At 38.6% G+C, this 15,418-nt stretch overlaps 1 protein-coding gene across 2 annotated transcripts in view; it reads left to right on the forward strand.

Moving 5' to 3' along the window:
* The first annotated feature begins 899 nt into the window (after window positions 1–899).
* NOSTRIN (nitric oxide synthase trafficking) overlaps window positions 900–15,418 on the forward strand; it is a 91,871-nt gene continuing 77,352 nt past the window's right edge. The window contains exons 1-2 of one of the 2 annotated variants that reach the window (XM_053698399.1): window positions 900–1,043; window positions 1,696–1,781. In XM_053698399.1, the coding sequence (XP_053554374.1) occupies window positions 1,017–1,043; window positions 1,696–1,781 (113 nt within the window). In that variant the 5' untranslated portion in view covers window positions 900–1,016. The remainder of the gene's footprint in view (window positions 1,044–1,695; window positions 1,782–15,418) is intronic. The other variant, XM_053698398.1, reaches the window with a different exon arrangement.

Genomic DNA, 15,418 nt, shown 5'->3' on the forward strand with positions numbered 1-15,418 from the left:
ATATGTAAAAATATGTGTAAGTGTACAAGCTTTACCAACCAACAATGCGACCTAACTAACTCCTCTGTCTACTCTCTCTCTACTCTGACTAATCCTCCACTCCACTGTAGTGTGCTGTAGCTCAACGAACCATCCAAACACACTGAAGAAAATGGCGGCTGCGCATGGGTTTATATATGACTTTTGAATAGCGTAATTACGTGGCGCATTTTTAGATGGAGTCGCGGGTAATTTTTATGAGTGTTAGCCTAATTTGCATAAAACTACTCTTTATTGAGACTTTACGTGGACAAAATACAGGCGTAAGTTACTGCGACGAGTAAAATGTGTATTTGCACACTTTTTGGAAGAACGCTAGTTTGTCCTACTTACGTCAGTTTAGCATCTAACGGCGCAGAATATTTAATACCCCGATGTGCAAGGTGAAATTACGGGTGGTGCGGGTTCCCTCGCTTGCGCAGAAAACTACGCCGTATATCGGATCCCACCCCTGGTATTCCTAACTAGTTGTGCATTTTTTTTCTTTTTTGCCCATCAGTTGGGATATAGACCAACTGTAAAATGCCCATACATTTATAAGTATTAGAAAAAAATGTTACAATCTGTAATGTTGAAAAAAAAAAAATACATTAATAAAAACAATGATACATTTTTGGATTGATTTTTGTATATAAGACAAGCAAGACTTTATAATGGGAAGGAAGATTAAAGTTCATTAAATGTGTGTGTTTGCTTCATTTCATTATATTTACTTAGTAATAGGTTACTGTTCACCTCACAAAATAAACATTACTTAGTCCTAAGAGCAGATGACAGATAGCAAAAGGTAAAAGAGTTTCTCAGAGCTAATATGTAGAGTAAATTGTGACTATGTTTCTGAAATATTTTTATTATGTCTTGTAATATGTCAAGCCCTACAAATCATGTGACATGTAATAACTCCCAGAATGCACTGCACCTTCACTGCCGCACCCTAAGTTTCTTACTGTCAGGGGAATCAAATCAAAATTTTCAAAATGAAGGACCCACTTACAGGTTCAACAGTAAGTACACAGTTTTAACGTTTGCTGTTTAAACATTTTATTGATAGAGCATATATTTTTCTTTCTACAACTTAAAATGCATTCAGTGTCTTTTCTTGAGTAAACTTATAAAAGAGTCTAATAATTCTTGTGCTTGTTGTTGATTGTGATATCACCTTGCCAGCATTTAGTAAGCCTGACAGCTAAATGAAAGGAAGCATTCATTATGGATATAAAGGCATTGTTTTTAAGTTTATTATTTGTTCTAGGCAATTCAAGGTGAATTATGTTCTGAACAAAAAATGCAAAGCTAATGTTTTATAAAGTATATACTTTTAAATATTTGTAAAGATTGCAATTATATTATACTGCAGCCTTATTCCCAGAAAATGTTAACTACTTTTTGCAATAATTATTGTACCTCTACATCTAATTTTCATATTTATTTAATGTATGCTTTTATTTTTTCTGAAATATTAAAAATTGTACACACACACACATTTTTTTGTGTGTATATATAAAACATTTAGTGGAAGAGTAATTTCCCATGACTGATAAATTAATTTATTTGATATATATGAATGTATAAATATTTTTATCTATCTATCTATCTATCTATATATATATATTAAAGAACTGTATATATTTTACACTTGGCATTATTATTTTTCAGTATCAGAAAGTGTATCAAGACTTAAAGAATATCTCTAAAACTGGAGAGAGTTTTATAAAATCCCTTATGTCTACACTGCAGCAAAGGTGAGTATAAATATTTATCTTTATTAAACAATCAGAAAAAAGAACATTCTTTTCAAAGCAATTAAAACAGCAGTGGCCTTTGGCACGCATCTGGTTGCTGAGCAATTAACAGTTAACGACAATGTAACTTCATTTGAAATAACATGAAAAAATGAACCCCATTTAAAATGAGTTGTCACTGAAAACTGTAAACATTTTATTTTATTTGTTATTCCACTTATGCGCCAAATGTACTGTATATGCTAAGGATCTTCATTAAGCCTGTTTTGTGCTTTTTATCATATTTAAAAAAATATATATATATATTTTTTGGATAAAGCATATTATTGTTAATATGGTTTATGAATAAGAATACCTAATGTAAGTATTAGTCTCATCTAGCAATAAGCTTTTGTGAGTCAGCTGCATAAAATTACATAGGAGCATTAAATGGACAAATTGTTAATGAATCTAGATATATTTAGTCTATGATTTTCTTTGTGCCAGATTACAAGTGGCACGCTATTTAGTGCTTTCGCTCGGGTGCAAACACCGCCAACGGTTAGAGAACTTATTTTTTAAGTTCTAACTGTTGGACTTCAGATATCAGAACTGCACTAACTTATTCTCCCCATAGACTTCAATAGAAAGTGCAAATACAAAAACAAAATCTAACAGATGTCTAACCCAACCACGTTTAACCATGTGCGCTATACCTCACATGAATTATGAATATTTTACATTCCAATGTTTTTCACATAGAAGAAAATGTTCTATATATATATATATATATATATATATATATATATAGTAGCAGAGGTGAACGGCACTCACAAATAAGTCAGCTACCTGGTGCTCTCACTAGGGAGAAACAAACAGTAAAGCAGCTATGAATCCCACGGACGGGCTCCGTGTTGCAGCCAGGATCCAAATGAAGCAGGCACACAGGTTTTTTCAAAAACACTCCGGTTTATTGGCAGTATCGCTTACCAAACGTTTCGGCTCAAACACGAGCCTTTGTCAATGGTGTACAAAACCAAATGTGAAGACTTAAACAAAACCACACCTTAAATACCCACCCATCCCAAGTGATAAACCAATCAGAATGTAAATCCGCGGCGCACCCACTCACACAAATCTAAAAAACTTTTGCCGGGCTCAACGTAGGCGTGGCGTGACGTCATCACGTTGCCGCCGTCCTAGGTGAAACCAAGGAAACATGCGTAACTATGGAAACAACGTATAAACATTGGCGTGATGCGGGTGCACAGACGGGTAAGACTCTGACAGGAGACAGATTAACAGTCGATCAATGTATGATCCTAATAACCCTACATAGAAATACAATAATAGAAAAGGTATCTATATATATATATATATATATATATATATATATATATACTTAACACCACAAACAGAGAAGACCCTAAGATTAAAAGTTAAGATTAAAAGCAAAAATGGAAGAATTAATTACCACTTTACCACTTCTGGCCAAAAGGATCAAGCCCAGGAACCACTTTAAGGCCTCTTCCCTCCCGCAGCAGTGCAGTGAGGGGGAAGAGGCACCAAGTTCTGAGCTCTCGCTCTTACTTCCAGCAGATTGGATGGAGAGGGACTCACAAGTTATGTTCCGTGTGGCCCCAGGTAATGGTAATGCAATGAGAACATCTCCCAGTTGTGTCATTCAGGTTAGTCTGCAAGCGGCTGTATTAGGTTGTCCGTGGGCACACCTGGCACACCCTTTCTCAGCTACTTTTTTTTCATTTATGTTGTAACTATGGACTGAACAGAATTTGTCAGAAGAAGCAAATACTGTTTGTTACCATTCTTACTGCTTACCATATAAGGGACTTAGGGTAAGATTACAAGTTGCATAATATTGTTAGCGCAAGACGCAATAAGCAATATCGTGAAAGAACTCATATTCCGAATTAAACGTAAACAGTTGCGCTCAAGCACAAACAAAATTTGCACTCAATCAATGTATTAGCGCACCTGGAGACCTAGAGTAAATTGTAAGGGTTAAAAAAAAGTTGCACAAAACACAACATAAATACATTAAAAAGTTTTACGCTCATAAATACACAATCTGATTAAAAATATTTTATATAAATATTAGTAAAAATGTTGAAAGGGATATGATATATGACAAGGTATTTTACTGAGAAAGGTTATTATGTGTGTGCATATATATATATATATATATATATATATATATATATATATATATATATAGTAGAGTAGAAAACAGCACTCTCTGGACTTTTAATTGGTAACGTTTCGGGGAATGCTCCCCTTCATCAGACCAACAACATACAAGTGAATCAAACATTTAAAAATACATAGACCCCTCCCCCTAGTGCAAAAACTGCCAAAAGTCGGTTGTCAAGGCAACCAAAAAGACAATACAAAGTAAATACTAATAGTATAGCAACAAACACATTAAAGAACCCAAAAATGCATAATTAAGTGTTTCCTGGACAGAAGGCAGATACACAAAGAGCAATTGGAATATATAATGCATGTCAGTGGAACCAGCCAAATATCTGGTAGTACAGTCTTGTATATAAGCAGAAGAAGTCACAAAATATAATCCAGCCTCTAACTGTATAGATATATCTTCCCTAACACAATTTTAAGGCCAGTGATCCAATTTATACAAATGACCCATAACATCCATATTCATTTTATATATCTTAAGTAATCCAATGTTTCACATAGTAAAGACACAATGGCAATAATTCGCATAAATGTCAGATTACCAATTCCCCAATTATAGAGTCATAAACTTGCTTCTGTCACCCCTTATTATTTATTTCTAGGTAACATCAGTAAAGACCCAAATAACAGTGATAGAACTAGCGGAAGTTGAGTGTACCTCAGAGATGTCAGCCCGTACGGCAGTGTCCGGTACAGACCCGTGTCTGTGCTTACAGTTTGCACTGTGCATCGCACAGTTTAGTAGTGCGCATGCGTATTGCTCCGGGGGGGGGGGTCCGCCCCCGATAGTCCAAAGCAGGGCTCCCAATTGGCTCTAATGGACAAGCCCCTACATGGGTAACAGCAAGATAGTAACCAACGGGCTGTGGCGGTATCGGTATTGGGCAAAATATAGTGTTTAATCAGAGGGCCGCTTTTCTAACACAGCATCGGTCTGCCAATCTAGTAATAAGAAGTATGGACAATATGTAGAGTACAAGGAGCAGTACATAGGGGAGTGAGCTATACGTGGGCGGTCCAGAATAAGAGAATAAGCACACAAAATGCTCTATACAAAACCCCCATAGGCTAATATATAGGTCTAATCCTCAGATTACTGAGTGACCCAGCCCGTGTTAGTCAAACATACAGGACAAGTGTAGATCTGTCATATCCCGAGCGGTAGTTGCGCTCAGCCCCGGACATACATTCTAATTGGCATCTCGATACGGTGTAACAGAGTAGCAAGGTAGATCACACAGTAACAAAAAAACCGGGTAACATGAAAATAGGTTACGTCAAAAATTGCTTAAAACCTATGCACGAGAAAGACATGATATGGTGTATGGTGCAATGTTATACTTCATAATCATAATAGAACGAAAAAGTTCAAAATATTCTTCCATCATACCAGGCTAGGTGGCCATAATAAAGACAGCTCCAGGAAATACATTACGTATTAGATTCACAGGGAGAGTTAAATGGAGAATATATGGGAACTATATGTAAAAGGAATGACCCATCATAGTCTATACACCGTACTTTATTACTGGATGGCATCAGGTTTGGTTCTCCCAAGGCCCCCATATACAAGGTAAACAAGGGTAGATTTATAAGAGAAGTGTGACCCGAGCAATCACATCAACTTAAAGGTGAAATACACAGTGCATTAATGTAACAGCAACAGTCCAATACCTGAATAAAGCACATCATAGAAAAACATCATAAAAAATCATAGAAATCAATGCCACTCTATTCCCATATTCAAACCTCTGGGGTGTATGGTGTCCAGTTTAAAGATCCACTCAGCTTCTTTCTGTAGGAGACATGTGTCCCTATCACCACCCCTAGGGTACGTGGTCAATAAGCTTGAATGGGGGTACGTGGTCAATAAGCTTGAATGGGGGTACGTGGTCAATAAGCTTGAATCTAAGGTCAGCCACAGAATGACCCTTCTCCATGAAATGTCTGGCCACCGGCTGATCACTCTTCCCTTTTTCAATTGCTGTCCGGATGGAACTCCTATGATTGGCCATCCTTTTCTTGATGTCGTCTGAGGTTTTACCAATGTAAAATACAGCTGCAATTCAGCATATATACCACAAATTTTGTGGTACACGTAAGGTAGTGCTTAATCCTATAGTTTGTATTGTTGTGTGGATGTCTGAACTGTTTGCATTGCAACATGGAGTTGCACGTCACACAGCTAGGGCATTTATAGGAACCCCTTTTGGTAATTGGTGTGACCTTATTGTAGCTATCAATAGGGTCCGTTTTCATCAGAATATCTTTCAGGTTTCTTCCCCTTTTGTACCCAATCCTGGCTGGTCCATAGTGCTGATATGGTAGTGATGGGTCTGTCTGAGCAATATCCCATTTTTCTTTCAAAGTTACCCCCAGTGTCCTTGTGCTGGGACTGTATGCTGTGACGAAATTCATTCTCTTCTGGTGGTCTTTCTTAGTAATCTCCAAGTTCACCTGGGACCTTGCTTCTCTTACAATGTTGTCTTTGTATCCTCTGCTGTAGAATCTTAGTTCCATTTCTCTTAATTGTAACTCCCTCTTCTCGTCAGATGTATTGTTACGGCAGTCTCTTAGCATTTGTGCCCTGGGGATCGCCTTTATGAGTGATCTAGGATGGTAACTGGAAGCATGCAGCAGTGTATTTCTGTCAGTAGTCTTCTTGAATAGAGTAGTCCCAAGTCTGTTGTCAACCTTATAGATTCTTAGATCAAGGAAATCCACTTCACTGTAGCTGGAAACTTCTTTCAGTTGAACCTGTCCCCCTATTTTATTCAGGGATACGACCCACTCACCAAAGGACTCAATCGTTCCACGCCAGACTACCACGATATCATCAATTTACAGCTTGTAAAAATGTACCTGTTGGTTGTCATACACTTTGAATATATTCTCTTCAACATGCTCCATAAAAAGATTTGCAAATGTAGGTGCCATATTCGAGCCCATGGCTGTTCCCATGAGCTGCAGATAAAATCTTCTCCGAAATTTAAAATAGTTCAGTTTGAGACATAAGGATAGGAGTTCAACAATAAAGCTGGTTGGTGGTCCCACATAGGGGCATCTCTCAAGGCAGTTGGTGATTATCTCCATCCCCATTTCGTGCGGTATAATGGTGTATAAACTAGTGACATCAAGGCTAGCAAGCACGTCACCTGGTTGTATGTCAGACATTTCGTTCAGATATGAGATAAGGGCAGAGGAGTCACGTAGGTACGACCGCATATTCACAACCAATGGTTGTAGCAAAGAGTCAACATACTTCGCCAAGGGCTGTAACAATGACCCCCGTGCTGACACTATGGGGCGTCCAGGTGGGTGTACCAGTTGCTTGTGTATCTTTGGTAACGTATATAATATTGGTCTCACTGGATTGTCTGTAGTCAACCATTCTTTAGTAGTTGAGTCTATCCAGTTCATTCGTGCAGCATACTCAATAACTGAATCAATCTGTGCCTTATACGTAATGGTCGGATCACAAGGTAGAGCTTTGTAGGTAGAACTGTCCGCCAGTTGCCTGTTTCGGTTTTATAGTCCTGGTAGTCCTGTAGGACAACCACACCACCCTTGTCCGCTGGGCGTATGACTATTGTAGAGTCATTCCTGAGGGATTGTACAGCTTCCCAATCACTTGCTGTCATGTTATTTCTAGTGGGGCCATGTTCACCCTGTCTTAGTCTTTGTTGTACAATACGAGTATAAGTTTTGATACTCGGATTAGTCGTGGGAGGTTCAAACGTGCTGGGTTTCTTAAAAGGGTGTCTGTTATCTTCCATCACTTTTCCCTGGAAAAAGTCACCCAATTTCAATTGTCTCTGGAAATGCATAGTGTCAATATATGTGGCAAAGTCATCAGGTTTAGTCGTGGGTACAAAGGAGAGGCCTTCATGAGTACTCGCCTTTCATTATCATTCAGAACATGTTGGCTGAGGTTGACCGTCACATCCTCCTCCTCCTGCGAGGTAGTGGGGGTCTTCTTCCAAAATCCACCCCTGCGTGCGTGTGGTCTTCGCCCCTTCCTCTGGAGTGGGTGGTAATGCCTAAAAAAGGCAGTGTATTGTGCTGATTCTCTGTCTCCTGTGGCCGGTCGCTCGAGTATTCAGTATCTGAGCCAGAGCTGGAGTCTACCATATTCAATTGACGGTGTGCATATGTTCTGAACCTCCTCTGTCTCCTTGGTTGGTATTGGGCTCTTTCCACAGGCCCAAGTGTCCACCGGTAAACTTTCTTATCTTTATAATCTTCCATAACATAGCCAAGCTTTTTATTTTTAAAGGCAATCAGGGCATTGTTGTATTCACATAATTGGGTATTGATTTTGTCCATCCAATTCTCTGTCTTGTCCTGCATTAGGATATGCCCTTTAACCTCTTCCAAATTGCTGATATCATCCTTTGCTTTCTGCATCTGACTTCTGACTTCCTCGACCACTAGCAAGATCAAGTCCAAGGAGCATTTATTCAATATTGCCACCCATTTCCTGCAAAAGTCAGAGTTTTGTCTGCCTATGGTGGGCACGTTATTGATTCTAAAACCCTTGGGTATCAGTCTTTTTCTGTGATACTCTGAGAGGTAGATGCCATGTAGTTTAAGATCCACCTCTCTTTTCTTCAATTTGATGAGTTGATTGTACACAGTTACTGCATTTTCTGCTGGATCTTCAGGTAGAATGGTGTCAAACAGAATCCTTGCTGCATCCAAGTCACTCATGGACAGTGTCTCGGCACCCTCCACATCTGCTGGGATAGTTGCTGTGGCCTGCGTGGGTTCAATGTGCTCCATTGTTGCTTTAGTAGTGACAAAAAAATCCCCAGTGAATGTCCGCACCGTGGTGATGATGTAGGATTAAAACACAAATCCGGTAGTACAACAGAGTGAGGGATCTGATGTTAACTCGCTGGTGGGTGCATCAGAATGGTTTCTAATAGGCAAAAAGAGTCAGTTGTACTCTCACAAACAGTTTAATTGGTAACGTTTCGGGGAATGCTCCCCTTCATCAGACCAACAACATACAAGTGAATCAAACATTTAAACATACATAGACCCCTCCCCCTAGTGCAAAAACCGCCAAAAGTTGGTTGTCAAGGCAACCAAAAAGACAATACAAAGTAAATACTAATAGTATAGCAACAAACACATTAAAGAACCCAAAAATGCATAATTAAGTGTTTCCTGGACAGAAGGCAGATACACAAAGAGCACTTGGAATATATAATGCATGTCAGTGGAACCAGCCGAATATCTGGTAGTACAGTCTTGTATATAAGCAGAAGAAATCACAAAATATAATCCAGCCTCTAACTGTATAGATATATCTTCCCTAACACAATTTTAAGGCCAGTGATCCAATTTATACAAATAACCCATAACATCCATATTCACTTTATATATCTTAAGTAATCCAATGTTTCACATAGTAAAGACACAATGGCAATAATTTGCATAAATGTCAGATTACCAATTCCCCAATTATAGAATCATAAACTTGCTTCTGTCACCCCTTATTATTATTTATTTCTAGGTAACATCAGTAAAGACCCAAATAACAGTGATAGAACTAGCGGAACGTGAGTGTACCTCAGAGATGTCAGCCCGTACGGCAGGGTCTGGTACAGACCCGTGTCTGTGCTTACAGTTTGCACTGTGCATTGCACAGTTTAGTAGTGCGCATGCGTATCGCTCCGGGGGGGGGGGGGTCCGCCCCCGATAGTCCAAAGCAGGGCTCCCAATTGGCTCTAATGGACAAGCCCCTACATGGGTAACAGCAAGATAGTAACCAACGGGCTGTGGCGGTATCGGTATTGGGCAAAATATAGTGTTTAATCAGAGGGCCGCTTTTCTAACACAGCATCGGTCTGCCAATCTAGTAATAAGAAGTATGGACAATATGTAGAGTACAAGGAGCCGTACATAGGGGAGTGAGCTATACGTGGGCGGTCCAGAATAGGAGAATAAGCACACAAAGTGCTCTATACAAAACCCCCATAGGCTAATATATAGGTCTAATCCTCAGATTACTGAGTGACCCAGCCCGTGTTAGTCAAACATACAGGACAAGTGTAGATCTGTCATATCCCGAGCGGTAGTTGCGCTCAGCCCCGGACATACATTCTAATTGGCATCTCGATACAGTGTAACAGAGTAGCAAGGTAAACCACACAGTAACAAAAAAACCGGGTAACATAAAAATAGGTTACGTCAAAAATTGCTTAAAACCTATGCACGAGAAAGACATGATATGGTGTATGGTGCAATGTTATACTTCATAATCATAATAGAACAAAAAAGTTCAAAATATTCTTACTTCATACCAGGCTAGGTGGCCATAATAAAGACAGCTCCAGGAAATACATTACATATTAGATTCACAGGGAGAGTTAAATGGAGAATATATGGGAACTATATGTAAAATGAATGACCCATCATAGTCTATACACCGTACTATATTACTGGATGGCATCAGGTTTGGTTCTCCCAAGGCCCCCCATATACAAGGTAAACAAGGGTAGATGTATAAGAGAAGTGTGACCCGAGCAATCACATCAACTTAAAGGTGAAATACACAGTGCATTAATGTAACAGCAACAGTCCAATACCTGAATAAAGCACATCATAGAAAAACATCATAAAAAATCATAGAAAGCAATGCCAGTATATTCCCATATTCAAACCTCTGGGGTGTATGGTGTCCAGTTTAAAGATCCACTCAGCTTCTTTCTGTAGGAGATGTGTGTCCCTATCACCACCCCTAGGGAGTGGGGGTACGTGGTCAATAAGCTTGAATCTAAGGTCAGCCACAGATTGACCCTTCTCTATGAAATGTCTGGCCACCGGCTGATCACTCTTCCCTTTTTCAATTGCTGTCCGGATGGAACTCCTATGATTGGCCATCCTTTTCTTGATGTCGTCTGAGGTTTTACCAATGTAAAATAGGCCACAGCTGCAATTCAGCATATATACCACAAATTTTGTGGTACACGTAAGGTAGTGCTTAATCCTATAGTTTGTATTGTTGTGTGGATGTCTGAACTGTTTGCATTGCAACATGGAGTTGCACGTCACACAACTAGGGCATTTATAGGAACCCCTTTTGGTAATTGGTGTGACCGTATTGTAGCTATCAATAGAGTCCGTTTTCATCAGAATATCTTTCAGGTTTCTTCCCCTTTTGTACCCAATCCTGGGTGGTCCATAGTGCTGATACGGTAGTGATGGGTCTGTCTGAACAATATCCCATTTTTCTTTCAAAGTTACCCCCAGTGTCCTTGTGCTGGGAGTGTATGCTGTGACTAAATTAATTCTCTTCTGGTGGTCTTTCTTAGTAATCTCCAAGTTCACCTGGGACCTTGCTTCTCTTACAATGTTGTCTTTGTATCCTCTGCTGTAGAATCTTAGTTCCATTTCTCTTAATTGTAACTCCCTCTTCTCGTCAGATGTATTGTTACGGCAGACTCTTAGCATTTGTGCCCTGGGGATCGCCTTTATGAGTGATCTAGGATGGTAACTGGAAGCATGCAGCAGTGTATTTCTGTCAGTAGTCTTCTTGAATAGAGTAGTCCCAAGTCTGTTGTCAACCTTATAGATTCTTAGATCAAGGAAATCCACTTCACTGTAACTGGAAACTTCTTTCAGTTGAACCTCGTGGTAGTCTGGCGTGGAACGATTGAGTCCTTTGGTGAGTGGGTCGTATACCTGAATGAAATAGGGGGACAGGTTCAACTGAAAGAAGTTTCCAGTTACAGTGAAGTGGATTTCCTTGATTTAAGAATCTATAAGGTTGACAACAGACTTGGGACTACTCTATTCAAGTATTCAAGAAGACTACTGACAGAAATTTCCACTGACATGCATTATATATTCCAAGCGCTCTTTGTGTATCTGCCTTCTGTCCAGGAAACACTTAATTATGCATTTTTGGGTTCTTTAATGTGTTTGTTGCTATACTATTAGTATTTACTTTGTATTGTCTTTTTGGTTGCCTTGACAACCAACTTTTGGCGTTTTTTGCCCTAGGGGGAGGGGTCTATGTATGTTTAAATGTTTGATTCACTTGTATGTTGTTGGTCTGATGAAGGGGAGCATTCCCCGAAACGTTACCAATTAAACTATTTGTTTAAAACTAAAGTCCAGAGAGTGCTGTTTTCTGTTTTCTACTCTACTACATTTCATCTACTCTAGCACCCTGGCCCTTGGAGAACTGTTTGTGAGAGTGCAACTGACTCTTTTTGCCTATATATATATATATATATATATATATATATATATATATATATATATATATATATATATATATATATATATATGTGTGTGTGTGTGTGTGTTTGTGTGAATATATGTAAATATATGGGTATTGATGGGTTTTTTTATGTGTTGGGCAGCAAATTAAAAATATATATGAATATATACATATATATGTATGTGTTTATACTGTATGTGTATATACACATATTAACACATAAATATATATATGTATATAATTATATGCATATATATCTACAATTAATCCCTTAAGGACCGGGCATTTTAGACAAAAACTTCTGCAAAAACCAGAGCATTTTTAGCATTTTTGCCATCACTACATTTAAACAGAAATAGAGCCTTTTTAATATTTACCTATCAAAACTATATATAACTATTTTTTTTAGTAAACAACCCAAAGTATTGATCTAGGCCCATTTTGGTATATTTCATGCCACCATTTCACTGCCAAATGCGATCAAATAAAAAAAATTGTTAATTTTTTTCATAATTTTTGGTTTCTCACTGAAATTATTTACAAACAGCTTGTGCAATCATGGCACAAATGGTTGAAAATGCTTCTCTGGGATCCCCTTTGTTCAGAAATAGCAGACATATATGGCTTTGGAATTGCGTTTTGGTAATTAGAAGGTCGCTATTTGCAGCTGCGCACCACACTTGTATTATGCCCAGCAGTGAAGGGGTTAATTAGGTAGCTTGTAGGGTTAATTTTAGCTTAGTGTAGAGATAAGCCTCCCACTTGACACATTCCACCCCCTGATCCCTCTCAAACAGCTCTCTTCCCTCCCCCACCTCACAATTATCACCGTGATCTTAAAGGGCCATAATACCCAAATGTTTAAACACTTGAAAGTTATGCAGTATAGCTGTAAAAAGCTGACTAGAAAATATCTCTTGAACATCTCTATGTAAAAAAGAAAGATATTTTACCTCAAAAGTTCCTCAGTAGCCACCTCCCATTGTAAAGGATTTCTAAGCAGCATTTTAGTGTGTCTGTCCTGGGACAGCTTAGGGGATGAGCCTTGTGCACTCTCATATTATTTCCCTATTCAGCTTACTATGAAATCTCATGAGAGTTAAGTCAAATCTCATGAGATCACAGTAAAAGAGTTCATGACCTCAGTACTGCTGATGCTGATTGGCTGCTGTTCATTTCTTCATTTTTTATTTTTTTTTTACCTGCAGCTGAGCAACAACTGAGTATAACTTTTTACACAGAACTTACTCTGCTGAGCTGAGGAAATTGTGAGGTAAAATATCTTCCTTTTTTACATAGAGATGCTCAGGGGATATTTTCCTGTCTTTTTTTTTTACAGTTATACTGCATCAGTTTCAAGTGATTTAGCATATGAGTATTATGTCCCTTTAAGTACTGGCAGAAAAGTCTGCCAGTATTAAAATAAAAGGCTTTTTTTTTATAAATATTCTGCAGTACTGGATCCCCCTTAGCCCCCAACCCCCCTGATCCCCCCCAAACTGCTCTCTAACCTTCCCCCCTCTACCTATTTGCCACCATCTTAGATAGTGGCAGCTGTCTGCCAGCACCCAGTATTCTGCAAATTTGGCAATTTTTTTACAAAAAAATTAAAATAACGTTTTTTTTTTCTGTAGTGTTCCTGCCCCCCTCAATACCCTACCACCCTCCCCCTCCCAGATCCCTATATGGCAACGGATACCACATAGGATCCCCCTCATTGCCCCTCCTTCCCCCTCAATAACGCAAGTATATATATATTTTTTGGTTCCCTATATTGTAGCAAAGCTGTCCCATCAGTTCCCGCCCTCCACCCGCCTCCTACAGCGATGGGTCGCCCACCTGTCCCTCTCTGCATCGGTAACTCTGCAAATCTTTTTCTGCAGTGCCCCACTTGTGAGACATGCAGAAATAGCACAATCTCACAATTTTGAACAATATCGCAGTAGAAAAGCCCAGTGCTGCAGATACGTACAGGGTCATTAAGGGCATAACGACCAGCGTCATACAGGGTGCAACGCTTGTCGTTAAGGGGTTAAAATACAGTCCCCCATAGACCGCAATGTAAAGGCACTTTTCAGTGCCGTTTTTTTTTAACGCCCCACACCCTCTCATTTTAACCCCTTATAACTGCTTTGTGCAGTTTTTTTTAACAAAAATAAAGATGCTAATACTTTTGTACTTTAAGAAAGGAATCGTCTACTTTATTTTGGGGCAATTGGGGCACATTATTTTAGTTAACTAGAGTTCTGACCTCGAGCTTGCGGGAACATTAACCAGCCACTTGTTAGAGCCGGTTATTTAACGTACGCCTGTAAACGGGCAAATGTACCCCTTTACAGGTGCATGTTAATACAGTGCTCCACTTGTCTAGCCCTTTTTAGGGTTCACCTAAACATAGTGATAATGTAATTAGGGGGAATCTTTTTTACTTGTCAAATGCACTACAACAGGCTTCTCAGTTGTAGACCAGTGTAGGATTCATGTGTTAGTTTAATGTAAAATTGTTTGTGTACAGCATTAATTATTGTTTTTGTTCTTCCAAATACCTCAGCAGCCCTGATATGTTTGTATATTTTATTTTTGAAATGTTTTTAAAGTGGGTAAGCATATACCCGGTTTAATATAGTAATTATTAAAAGTTAAGCCTTATTTTTTTCTTTTTGTTTTTAGCTCCCCCTGCATGACCATTGTTGTTTGCTACTTAGATTTCTAAATTGTGTGCCCATTGTGTTTTCTTTTCTTATTTTATTATGTATTATTTATCATTTAAATTAATTTGACCTTTTATTTCTTATTTTTTTTTAAACTTCATTTGTGCAGTATCTATTACTTCCTTTTACAGCCCTACAAGGAGACTGTAGTCTCCACAGGAAGGTTTATCTAGTTTGATATCATAAAACTTCTAGAGTAACATGAGCTTGTTTACTATTAGGTGAAAATACTAGAGAAACAGGGAGTCAGATCTGCTCATGCTCAAAATAGTCCTAATATATCCTAAATTGCCAAAATGTCAACTCTCTTAACACCCTGTGGGCAGTGGCTACATTAAGAATTTCTATGTGCTCATTTTGCATGAAAACAAGTAAGTTGTTTACTGTTTTAAACAGTCTGTTGCTTTTTATGTTTACTTTAATTTAACATGAAGTAATGATTATTTGAGACTATGGCTTCAAAAACACTGTAATAAAGTGTGTTGCTGGCA

The sequence above is a fragment of the Bombina bombina genome, chromosome 1 (genome assembly GCF_027579735.1).
Source record: "Bombina bombina isolate aBomBom1 chromosome 1, aBomBom1.pri, whole genome shotgun sequence".
Taxonomy (NCBI): Eukaryota; Metazoa; Chordata; class Amphibia; order Anura; family Bombinatoridae; genus Bombina; species Bombina bombina.